Below are 12,536 nucleotides of genomic sequence, written 5' to 3'. Positions count from 1 at the left end.
AGACACCTCTTTAATATTCTGTTTATTTTCCTTCAGATATATACCCAGAGGTGGAATTCTGGATCATATGGTCGTTATATTTTAAAATTTTTGAGGCAGCTCCAAATTGTTTTCCACAGCGGCTGCACCAATTTCTATTTCCACCAGTAGTGTGTAAGGGTTCCCTTTTCACTAGATTCTCCCCAACGCTTGTTACTGCTTGTCTTAATATCTTTATGATGGTCATTCTAACTGGTATGAGGTGATATCTCACCGTAGTTTTGATTTGCATTTCCCAGATGATCAGTGAGGTTGAGCACATTTTCATGTGCCTCTTGGGCCATTTGTATGTCTTCTTTGGGAAAATGTCTCTTCAGTTCTTCTGCCCATTTTATTTTATTCTGCCCATTTTCAAATTAGATTTTTTTTGCTCCTGAGTGGTATGCGTTCTTTATATATTTTGGATGTTAACCCCTTATCAGATATATGATTTCAATTATTTTCTCCATTCTGTAGGTTGCTTTTTCATTTTCTTGATGGTTCCCTTTGCTGGGCAGAAGTTTGTTAGTTTGATGTAGTCCCACTTGTTTATTTTTACTTTTGTTGCCCTTGCTTTTGGTGTCAAATCCAAAAAATCGTTCCCAAGACCAATATCTCACCTTCTATGTTTTACTTATTTTGTCGTATCATTTCTCCATGCAAGAACCCACAAAGGCTCCTTACTGCATCTCGTTCAGGTTTTGCCTACGCTTAGCCCCACACTCCCCATCCGCGCTTCCTCTTCTGCCCTCACGGGGTAAGGGTCAAGCCTTTACACCCCTCCTGGTAGCAAACTTTCCTGTCTCTGTCCTCATACTCCTTCTGTTGTCTCCTCCTCTCTGTCTATCCAAGCCTCACCCTTCCTTTGGGACTTGGGGCAAGATTCACTGTCACAACACTCTTTAATGATCCCGGCCCACACCGACTGTATTCTTTGAACTACAACTGTGCTTAACACCTTTAAAATGAAGACTAGAGTTTTGAGGCCCTCCAGTTGTTTCTTTTCTATAAGAAACCTTCCTGCTACATTGTAGTTTCCTGGATTGCAGGGATCCTGTCTTACAGCCTTTAGAATCCTTTATGGAATCTGGAAGAGAAACAGCTTTTTTTTTTTTTTTTTTGAGTACAAAAGGCTGCTATCTTTGTTAAATACACCGATGACAAGTGGATGGGGTCTCATGAAAAATCAGTTATGGGTGTTTCAATGATATTAGGAAGGGAGTATTTATTTTTGCTTTTCTGTAAGATTGTCTTATAATAGAGCCACGATGCTCAACTCAGGGTGCATGCTCTCCTGAGTTCCAAATCACATTCATTACACACCCCGATTTTTTTTGTTTGTTTGTTTGTTTTTTTGGTTTTTTTTTTTGTTTGTTTTTTGTTTTTTTTTTTGGCGGTACGCGGGCCTCACTACTGTGGCCTCCCCCGTTGCGGAGCACAGGCTCCGGACGTGCAGGCTCAGCGGCCATGGCTCACCGGCCCAGCCGCTCCGCGGCATGTGGGATCTTCCCGGACCGGGGCACGAACCCGTGTCCCCTGCATCGGCAGGCGGACTCTCAACCACTGCGCCACCAGGGAAGCCCACACACCCCGATTTTTATGCACTCTCCCAGAATCATCAGTACAGAGAGCCACTGATATAATAGGAGAGTCATTTCCCTCAAGTGTTTTGGGGTTGAGAACCACCATGACAGAAAATTGAAGGTATTGGTGGTATTGATCAAAATAAGATTATTTCGATCGTACTGGGTTAGAATTGCGCCTTTCTGAGAGTATATCAGTTCTTAGCTCCTTGACAACTGATGAGTAAAAGACTCCGCTAGACAAAGTGGGGAAGAATATGCCAGATCTAGGAATGACATGTGTTTCCATGCCAGCAGGCAGGGCAGACCACCCTGAGCGCACATGAGCGCACCTGCTCACGTACAAGCATCTCTAGACCACCTGAGATTCCACTTGTGTGCGATGGCGCACTCAGGAGAAGGCACGGCCTCTCATTCCCTGCTCTGCCACTCCTTGGCACCTATATATTTTACCTTACTTTTTTTTTTTTTTTTTAATTCTTTGGCTGTGCTTCGTGGCATGTGGGATCTTAGTTCCCCGACCAGGGATAGAACCCGTGACCCCTGCAATGGATGTGTGGAGTCTTAACCACTGGACCACCAGGGAAGTCCCTATTTTACCTTAGTACACACACACACACACACACACACACACACACACACACACACACACACACTCATATTTTTTCTTATTCCTCACAGATAGGATTTGGGGGAAGTAAATCTCTTCCCCAATAAAGAAACTGAGACTCACAGAGGTTAAATGATCCCCACAATCATGAAGCCGAGTGGGGCAGCCCTGTCAGAAGTGTCTAAGATCCTTCCTGCCTCATTTTGTGTTTAAGAAATAAACGAGGGACTTCTCGGGTGGCACAGTGGTTAAGAATCTGCCTGCCAGTGCAAGGGGACACAGGTTCGAGCCCTGGTCTGGGAAGATCCCACATGCCATGGAGCAGCTAAGCCCGTGAGCCACAACTACTGAGCCTGTGTGCCACAACTACTGAAGCCTGCGTGCCTAGAGTCCGTGCTCTGCAACAGAAGCCACCGCAATGAAAAGCCTGCACGCCACAACAAAGAGTAGCCCCTGCTTGCTACAACCAGAGACAGCCCACACAGCAACGAAGAGCCAATGCAGCAAATAAATAAATAAATAAAAAAGAAATAAACGAAACATCCTTGGCTGCTGAGTATGAGGTACTGGCAGAACATCCAAAGCTCAAACACCCTGTAAATCTGGGGAAAGAGTGGGATTAAAGGAGGGAGGGTGGTCTGCATTGGGAATAGAGATTTGGGAGTCATCATCATAATCTGGTAAAGTAGACACAGATCTGATGACCTCTAAGGCAAGACCACAACATGTCGATAGAGTAAACAGATGGCTGCTACAGACTCAAGGGACCGACCACAGTTAAGGGACGGAGAAGAACCAGGATTGGAGAAGCCAGTAGTGGGTAGAAGTCAAATGAGACAGTAGCTAGAGGAGAGAACAGACTTCGGCAGCAGTCACCAAGATGGGGACAGACTTCTAAAAAGAAAAGAACTCGGACTTCCCTGGTGGTCCATTGGTTAAGACTCTGCGCTTCCACTGCAGGGGGGCGCGGGTTTGATCCCTGGTCGGGGAACTAAGATCCCACATGCTTAGGGGCCAAAAAATTTAAAAAAAGAAAAGAAAAGAAAAGAATCCTCGTCTAGACCAAATGCTACAGAGAGGTCAAGTCAAATGAAGACACAGAAAAGGCCATTTGATTTGGCAATGAGGAGGGTCCTGGTAACCTATGTGCTATGATCTAAATGTTTGTGTCCCCCCCAAAATTCATGTTGAAATCCTGGAGTTATTAGCTGGGGCCCTTGGGAAGCGATTAATACATGAGGGTGGAGCCCTCATTGGTAGGATTAGTGCCCTTATAAAGGAGACCCCCTTCTGCTAGGTGAGGAGGACACAGGAAGAAGTTGCTGGCTGTGAACAAGGGAGAGGAGCCTGACCAGACACCAAATCTGCCAGCACCCTGATCTTGGATTGCCAGCCACCAGAACTGTGAGAAATAAATGTCTGTTGTTTTTAAGCTGCTCAATCTATGGTATTTTGTTTTAGCAGCCCAAATGGACTAAGACACCGTGAGAGTACAATTGCCATGAGGTTAAGGCTGAGACCAGATTAAGGAGAGTAGTTATTGAAGAACAAAAGACACACATGTAACTTGCAGGAGGGTGTTTAGTGACATGAAGGAGAGGTACAACGCTGGGTCAAATGATAACATTTTAAAGACCAGTGGTAAATTGTGGGGTGAAAAATGTAGGCACCCGAAAGATGCTAAACTGAGAAAGCATGGTCCCAGGAGACCCAAGGGGATGGAACCAGAAGCCCAGGTGGTGCGACACTAGTCTTAGCAGGGGCCATATTCAGAAACCTTGGCTCTCTCCCTGACAGACATGGCGATGCACGGCCAATGAGGTTCTTCACTACCCTAAGGCACCTTGGTAAGAGATAAGGCTGTATATGAAACAGGGATTAAAGATACATCTCTCTCAGTCTGGGTTTTTTTTTTCCTCCATCTTTAAAGGTATGCTTTAGTAGAATTAAGTAGATTTTTGTTTATCCATTCATCTGTCAATGGACACTTGGGTTGCTTCCACCTTTTGGCTATTGCAAATAATACTGCTATGAACATGGGTGTACAAATATCTCTTTGAGTCCCCACTTTCAGTTCTTTGGGGGATATACCCAGAAGTGGAAATGCTGGATCTTATGGTAATTCTGTGTTTAACTTTTTGAGGAACCACCATACCATTTTCCATAGCAGTTGCCATTTTACATTCCCACCAGCAATGCAGAAAGCTTCCAATTTCTCCACATCTTTGCCAACCCTTGTTATTTTGCATTTTTGATAATAGCCATCCCAATGGGTATAAAGTGGTTGGTTAATTTTTAAAATAGATGTTTCTTCCTTAGACTGTAAGTGCTTCCAAAACTGACTATGTGAGTATTTGTTTGATTCAAATGGAATCAAAGACTTGAGCTGAATAAATATTTCCCTAAGTGTGTCACTATAAATATTCAAAATTCCCCAAAGTCTCTCCCCAGTAGTAGTAAAAAACATGTTTTCACCAATGTCAGTCGTGTCTAAGTTTTCAAGAGAGACCTGAAGGGACAGAAAAGGTGCAGCTCCCTGAACTCAGATAAGAGGGGAAGGAGCGCCCTCTTGTGTCCTTTCTGTGCCAGTGTCAGTGAATAAAGAAGCCAGCTGAGAAATGATCATTTCAGATCGTCTGATGATACTTCCAATGACAACAAACTCCACACACATGCCTACTGCATAAAAGAAAATGTGAAAACATGGAGAGAGTGAAACTAGGCTCTTTTGAAGAATTCCCAATCTAGAAGGGGGACGGGAACAAAATCCATGCAGAAATAACAATAGAAGACTAAAAGCAAAATGGATTAGATTACTATAAGCAAAATGAATAGATTATCTATTAAGACTCCACAGGAGATAAGATTTGCATCAAAATATAAACGTGGCTGGTTACGAAGGAGCTTGAGTTGGCTCTCAGGTTTCTCTTAAGGCTCCAGTTCCAGGGTCCTGGAGGGACCTAGGAGGGCAGCCTCCATGTAGGGGCCACTTACATGGCTGTCAGGTTTCCAGAGCCCCTTCTGAGGTTTAGACAAGCTCACTGTGCACTCCCATCTTTGAGAGGGAGGCCCTGGGGACTCCTCCCGTGTTCCTTTCTTCCCTATAGTGTCCTGCCCATGGCTTTCCTATCCCTTGAGTTTCATCCCCCCCACCACAATCCCTCCCTCCCTAAACAGGCTGTTGACGGGCACACTGTCTCCAAAGCTTCGTCTGGCCTTGACGTTCACAAAGATAATTATACAGGAAGTATGGCTTTCGGAGTTTTGCAGGTATCATCAGCATGGGGACCAGTTATAGAGGATTAAGAAGCTCTCTTGCAAACTTTGCTCCTGCAAGCAGCCTTCAGCTATCCTCTTAGGGCCCTGAAGGAGGTAGAGCCCTTACTTTGGTTAGCATCCTTCTCTCTCTTTTATTTATTTATTTTTTGGGCCATGCCAAGGCACGCGGGATCTTACTTCCCGGACCAGGAATCCAACCCATGCCCCCTGCAGTGGAAGCGTGGAGCCCTAACCACTGGACCGCCAGGGAAGTCCCTGCATCCTTCTCAAATGCTGAATGAAGACAGAATGAAGGCATGGCAGTAGATGTGACCACATATCCAATCGGTAGAGACTAGTGCGCTAATTAGGGAAGCAGCACGGTGGAAAGAGCAGTTCATTTCTTCAGAGTCAGACACAGCTCACTGTAGAGCCCAGCTCTGCCGTTCTGTGGCAGTGGCCCCGGGGGCATGTTACTTTATCCCCATCCGGCAATTCTGAAATGGGAATAACAGTCTCCACCTCCCTCCCTCGTAAGATTCTCGTGAAGCTTAAAAAAGATAGTGTACATAAACCTCGAGGGAGAATCTAGTGTCATAAACACCCCTCTTGCCCCAGACTTCCCCCTTATATCCCGATGTTCCCATAAGCCTCCTGGCTGTATGGACCCGAGATTTCTGGGGCAGTTGCACAATAACAGAGATTTTAGGTCAACAAGAGCTGTGTGGGAAGCAGAAGAAGGGCTGCTTTGTTTGTATTCTCATGTCAGGTGCAGTGGGGAAGGTATTTCCAAACCATCTTAATGACTTCCCAAGACTTTTTCCAGTTGCCCAAGCCAGAAATCTGGGAGTCATCCTTGATTTCTCCTTCTCTCTCACCTCCCACACGTATATTTCTAAGTTCTGTTACTTCTCCTTAAGACACTCTGAATCCTCTGGGTCTCTCCGTCTCCCTCCATTACTTTACTTTAATTCTCCATCTCTGTTCCCTGGAAAACCACCATGGCTTCCTGACTGGCCTCCAGTATTGTCCCTCTTCTACATCATCCAGCAGATAGAGCTCTTTCTAAATGCAAGTCTCAGCAAGTTGCTCCCCTATTTAAGATCACTTATTGATGGTTCAACTACTTCCAAGAGAAAGTTTTAACTCCTCAGTGTGTCTCACTTCCTGTTTGGGCTCCTCCTACTTTTCCAGCATTTCTCCCACCAATCCTGTGGCAACGCCCACTCCTCTGTGCACCAGCTCTACTGGACTATTTACAGTTCCACAGAGAAGGCACAGTGGCCAAGGCATTTCCTGGACATGGGACTTTTAGTGCTAAAACCAGGACAGCCCTGGGCAAACCAGGATCTTGGTCACCCTAGTTCTACCTCAGGCCTCCGTGTATCTTCTTTCTTAATCCCCTTGTCTGTCCCACACAGTTTACTACTCAATATTTCTCATCCTCGGTTTCTGCTTGGACATCACTTCTGCAGCCTCCACGGAGTGGTATATTTGTCCCTTCTAGGAGCTGTCACAGCAAGCTCTCCTGGCAGCGATCACTGTATTGTAATGGCTGCTCTATCTCGCTTGCAATTATAAACTCATTAAAGACAGGAACAGTTTTTTTCTCCTACCTGTATTCCCAGGGCGTAGTAGAGAGTCCGGCACACAATAGGTGTTCGATGAAGTTTTCTTGAATGAATGAATATCAATATAAATTTATCAAGTGTCGTCTATTTCATATCACTACGGGGGATGTTAGGGACTGAATGTGCCCCCCACCAAAATTCATATGTTGAAGTCTTAACCCCCAGAGGGGCTGCATTTAGAGATGGGGTCTCTAAGGACGTAATGAAGGTTAAATGAGGTGATAAGGGTGGCGCTCTGATCTGATAGGATTAGTGTCCTTATAAGAAGAGACACCAGGAGAGACATCTCTCTTCCTCTCTCCCTTTCCTTCCCCCTCTGCAAAGGCATAAAGGAAAGGCCATGTGAGCACACAGTGAAAAAAGACAACCCAAGGAGAGCTCTCATCAAACACTAACCCTGCTGACACCTGGATCTCGGACTCCCAGCCTCCAGAGCTGTGAGAAAATAAATTTCTGTTGTTTAAGCCACCCAGTCTATAGTATTTTATATGGCATCCCAAGCAGACTAACACAGGGGATGTACCTAGTTCACATAACTATGCTGTGACCAATGATGGGTACGGGTCACACGGGTGCCATCCTGAGGCAGAGATTTGGTTTCTACTCTGAAACAGCCATAATAATCTTTCCCATCCCACGGGTTCTTCCAGAACCTTGCAACTCTCCTCAGTCTACAACCCCTCTGCTTGAAATTGGACAAGCCTCGTGATCACCAGGGGATGATGGAGTGACTTGGAGACTTCCAAGGTCCGGCCACTCAATATGGCTGTTCTCTTGCTCTCTGTACATCCCCTGCCCGACCAGTGCCTGCTTCACCTATATCTCACACCGGCGGCCCCCAACTTTTCTGGCACCAGGGACCAGTTTCATGGAAGACAATTTTTCCACGGATTGGAGGGGGCGGGACGATGCAGGCAGTAACGCGAGTGATGGGGAGCAATGGGAAGCAGCAGATAAAGCTTCGCTAGCTAGCCACTCACCTCCTGCTGTGCGGCCCGGTTCCTAACAGGCGGCGGACTGGTACTGGTCTGTAGCCCGGGGGTTGGGGACCCCTGCCTTAGACACACGACTGACCTTCCTACGTACTTACCTCTGCCCCAGCTGATAATTGTTCTTATTAAAGAGTTGGTGAGGGGCGTGCCCCTCTGCTAGTTTCCCTGGAAACCGATGAGCCCACCTGACATCAATTCTCCTATAACTGGTAATCTCCACTTCCCCACCCCCACGTCCACCCCGAAAGAAGACTGCCGCTGCATCCTGCCTGCCGTCCACCACACACAGTGAGGTGTTGCTCCAGGACCTTGGTCCAGATGTGTAAGCTCCCCCATCCATTAAACCACTGATGTCTCTGTTGTTGACTTTGGACTCTTTCTTCAGTCTTGAAGTTGGCAAGTACAGGCCTTGCAGGCCTGTGGGGTGCAGCCCAACGCAAGGCTAGGATAAAACTGTGATTCAGTTTCCACCTGGCTCTCTTGGGACTTTTCTCCTTAGAACCCACCCCCCATGCGATGAGAATCCCAGCCCACGTGGAGAGGAACAGAGGCCCCCAACCCTCAGCCCTGTTAAGTGCCCAGTGGACGGCCAGGACCAACTTTCCAGCCATGTTCCTGCACTATCTTGGAAGTGGACCTTCCAGCCCTCTGCTGGGGGAAAGATGCCGTGTGGATCAGAGACAAGCTCTCCCCCAGGCCCCTCCCAAACTGCAGATTCAAAAGGAGAATAACAGACAGCTGTAAGCAACTAAGTTTGGGGTCGGTTTGTTTCACAGGAATAGATAACCCAATACAGCTTTAGACAAGATGGGGCCGCTTGTACCGGACGAGCCCTTCTTTCTCTTGATTATGTCCTTGCCCCAGGATATCCTGGTTTATTCCAGAAAGGGCTGGGGACTTACTCCAGACTGGCCCATTCAGACATAGGCCTCCAACATGACTGGTTCCTGACATATTCACAGGAGTTCACTGGGACAAAGCAGGGCAGAATCCTGGAGCTGCAGGTCCCCCCCACCCCAGCTTACACAGCTGCCCCTGGCTCCTGGGGGCTGACCATGAGGGCTCAGACCCCAGGAAGAGGAAACCCTAACTGACAGCCATCTGCTTTGCCCATGGGAAGAACACAAGGTCTCATTCTGGGTGTGTCTTCTTTCTTCTCTGCCTCAGAGCCACATGTTGGCTTCATCCTGGGTGATGCCAACCGATCAATTATAAGTTGGTCATGTTTTGTCCTCCACCGATCACTTGGGCATCCAAACCACTGTATCCTGGGCCATGCTGCCAGGTCACCATTTTGAACCATTCGAAAATACCTACATTACAGTATATAAAGTAAGAACGTAAGTGTTCAACATGACAAGATTGACAAACATATTTGTTTTTCTACCATTCTGCTTTACTTACGCAAATAAGTATCCTAGAATGGTCACTTTTGGGACCTGGAAATGGTTACATGAGCAGGTGGTTTAGTTTAGAATGTATGACTTATATTTTTGCAGTTAAGTAGCATTTTCTGTTTTCCAGTAACTCTTTAAAGCCCATTTACATTGCCTGAATATGCATCATAATTCCTCCTTTGGAAATGTCTATGTTTCCACCATCGTGCTGGTGATTCTTCATCGTCCCACTCAAATCCTACCCCTCCCCGCCCACTCCTGGCCACACCTGTCAGCCTGTTCCCTGGCTCAAAGGCTGACACCTATGAGCTGCATCCCCCAGGCTTCTCTGTTCTCTGACTTCCAGGTGGGTTTGACCAAAGGGAAGTGCTGTTGGAGTGTGAAGAGTGGCGAGAGAGAGGGGTGGGTCTTCTCCCTCCCTCCCTGCTAGGCCCTGGTCTCCATCGTGGCTGCATTCCTCCACCATATACCATAGGCTGGGCAGTCCCTCTCCTGTGGCTACAGCTCTCACTGGGTTCTAGGAATAGCATGCCCTTTCTCTTTTGCTTCTTCAGGCCAAAGGATGATAAAGGCTTCTGCTGTTGCTAGTTTCCAGGGGCTTCACCATCTCATCTTGATTCTCTTAACCCCACCCACAGTGTGGGTTAAGGGCTGAACTGTAACCTCCCCACACCAATTCCTATGTTGAAGTCCTAACCACTGAGACCTCAGAATGTGACTGTATCTTCAAAGAGGTAATTAAGGTAAAACAAAGTCATATGGGTGGGCCCTAATTCAATCGGACTTGTGTCCTTATAAGGAGAGGAGATTGGGACACAGACACACACAGAGGGACGACCGTGTGAGGACACAGGGAGAAGATGGCCATCTGCAAGCCAAGGAGAGAGGCTTCAGAAGAAACCAACCCTGCCCACACCTTGATCTTGGACTTCCCAGCCTCCAGAACTGTAAGAAAATAAACGTCCGTTGTTTATAAGCCACTCGTCAATGGTATTTTTGTTACAGCAGCCTGAGTGGACTCAGATAGCCGTAGTTTGTCACAACAGCCCTAGAAAAAAACATTCCCATCATTAAACTGCTCAAGTAGCCTTGGGAGTGTGCTGGCCGTATCCTTCTGGGACCCTGCCTCACACACCCAGTCTCACCAATGGTGCTATCGTACGTCCCTTTATCAACCCCATGGTATCTATCATCACATTTCTATCTCAGTTTGTAAATACGTCAACATCTGTGCCATGAATACCTTTTACCGAAATACTGTAGGACTCACTTTCACAATAAGGTACCTAAACTGTTTCTAATAAAGGAGCCAAGTAACATCCAACTCTCCAGGTAGAGCAGCCTGTCATTTCTAGAAAAATCCTTTCACATTTTTAAATCAACTTTGGCTGGAAGGCCTGGGCTAATGATTGGAGCCCAGAGTGTCTCTGGAGATGCTGCACGAGAGTTTTCGTTGCTGCTTCAGTGGCTGGGAGCCCCACTGGTCGATGTGGAAGCCAAGCAAGATGAGCTGGAACGTGTAGGGGGGTGCTGGGTTCTGCACTTAGGGATATCTAGGGAGGAAAAAGATATCACGAGAGTGAGAGTCGTTAAAACATCCAAAAAAGCTATATAGTTAAAATTATTTAAATGATAAAAAACGATTTTATAAAATCACCGGGCTGGATGGGATGTTTTGAGTTTCCCAACTTCACCACCTTCCCCCCCCCCCGCCGTCCCCACCATCTTCACCTTGAGTTACTAATAAGAAGTTCCTTAGTCTCCAAAGTGCTCTTACAACTATATTTCATTTGAATCTCAAGAAAATTCTGCAACGTAGGTAGGGAGGTATTAACATCTCCGTTTTACAAATAAAGGAAACCGAAGGACAGGTGGTTTAAGGGCCAGCTCAAGTTCATGGAGCTAAAAGGCATGAGAGCTGGGTCTGGAGACTTGGGATTCTTAGACCAGGTGGGTATCGGTAGAGTTCCCATCGTTTATCCTCCCGACTAACCTGGGCATGCACACAAAAGGCAAATGTCACAGGTTGACACTCCCACCAAAACTCACAGAGAGAAAGGATTTCTCCTCGACATCTGGCCGTGAGCGGAGAGGGGAAAGAATGGAGAGAACAAGAGAAAGAAAAAATACGAGCTGAGCTTGCAGGGAACGGGAGGGATGTACGCTCACCCGCATCTTGGCCCCGGCTGTGTGCAGAGCGACATAGGAGGGCTGGCAGATACACAGATGCTGAACTTCCTCAAACACTGTCCCCCTCCCCGACTGCACGTTCAGCAGCCAAGTCCCAGCAGTCAGCTCATCCATGACATCCCTCTAATGCCCTGACGGCTATGTTTGCAACGCACAGGGTTTCTATTAATCCGGGGAAAATCCTACTTTAGACTGTCATTGAATCAGAAATTGCTTCCGCCGTGACTGCTGTCTCCAGTGAACCAGGTGCCTCCTCCTCCACAGAGGTGTGCCACACGGGCTGGTCTCGCCCACACCCTCCGCCTGCCTCAGGTGCTCTCTTTACTCCTTCTCTAAATCTGTCCTTGGAGGCTCCCCTTCTCCTAGAAGCTTCAGTGTATTGACCCTCAGGGATTTCTGCCTCAGCTGCATTCCTGAAGCCATTATTATCCAGACCCCTAACTTAGCACTGAACGTATGCTCTCGGGCGTTAGTACCCGTTTCTGAATGTATTGGGTTGGCCAGAAAGCTCGCTCGGGTTCTTCTGGAACATAGATAACCTGAACGAACTTCTTGGCCAACCCAATAATTTTTTGTCTCCTGATGAGACTGTCAGTTCCCTGAGAACAAAGCTGGAATCCCACACCCTATTGAATCTACAGTCCTGCCTTTAGTAGATCTATCCATGTTCGCTGGTGACTTTTCTGGGAAAAAGTAGGCAAAGCTGGGGTTAAACATAGCCAGTTGTTCGAATCCAAGAGGAAACGGGGAAGGAATGGGAGTAAATCATCTTCCCATGTTTGAAGTTTTCAGTGTTGTTTCAAGATCAGCGTAGTCAGTATTTTTGTGCTGTTCTAAGATCAGCATAAGGTAAGAGA

The 12,536-nt window shown here is 46.9% G+C and overlaps 1 protein-coding gene across 4 annotated transcripts in view; it reads right to left on the bottom strand.

Annotated features, from left to right (window-relative positions):
- FBXO16 (F-box protein 16) overlaps positions 1 to 12,536 on the bottom strand; it is a 169,399-nt gene that overhangs the window by 102,198 nt on the left and 54,665 nt on the right. Inside the window, exons 8-9 of one of the 4 annotated variants that reach the window (XR_007477732.1) lie at positions 11,483 to 11,564; positions 10,913 to 11,042 (exon numbers count right to left, since the gene is read on the bottom strand). Coding sequence is in view for 3 of the 4 variants with exons in the window: in XM_004270706.3 (XP_004270754.1) it covers positions 10,863 to 11,042 (180 nt within the window). In the remaining variant the exon portion in view is untranslated. Of the gene's footprint in view, positions 1 to 10,720; positions 11,043 to 11,482; positions 11,565 to 12,536 lie in introns of those variants that run through there. The other 3 variants (XM_033429830.2, XM_049710717.1, XM_004270706.3) reach the window with 3 other exon arrangements.

This window comes from Orcinus orca, chromosome 6 (genome assembly GCF_937001465.1).
Source record: "Orcinus orca chromosome 6, mOrcOrc1.1, whole genome shotgun sequence".
NCBI lineage: Eukaryota > Metazoa > Chordata > Mammalia > Artiodactyla > Delphinidae > Orcinus > Orcinus orca.
This window is presented reverse-complemented; position numbering and strand designations above follow the sequence as displayed.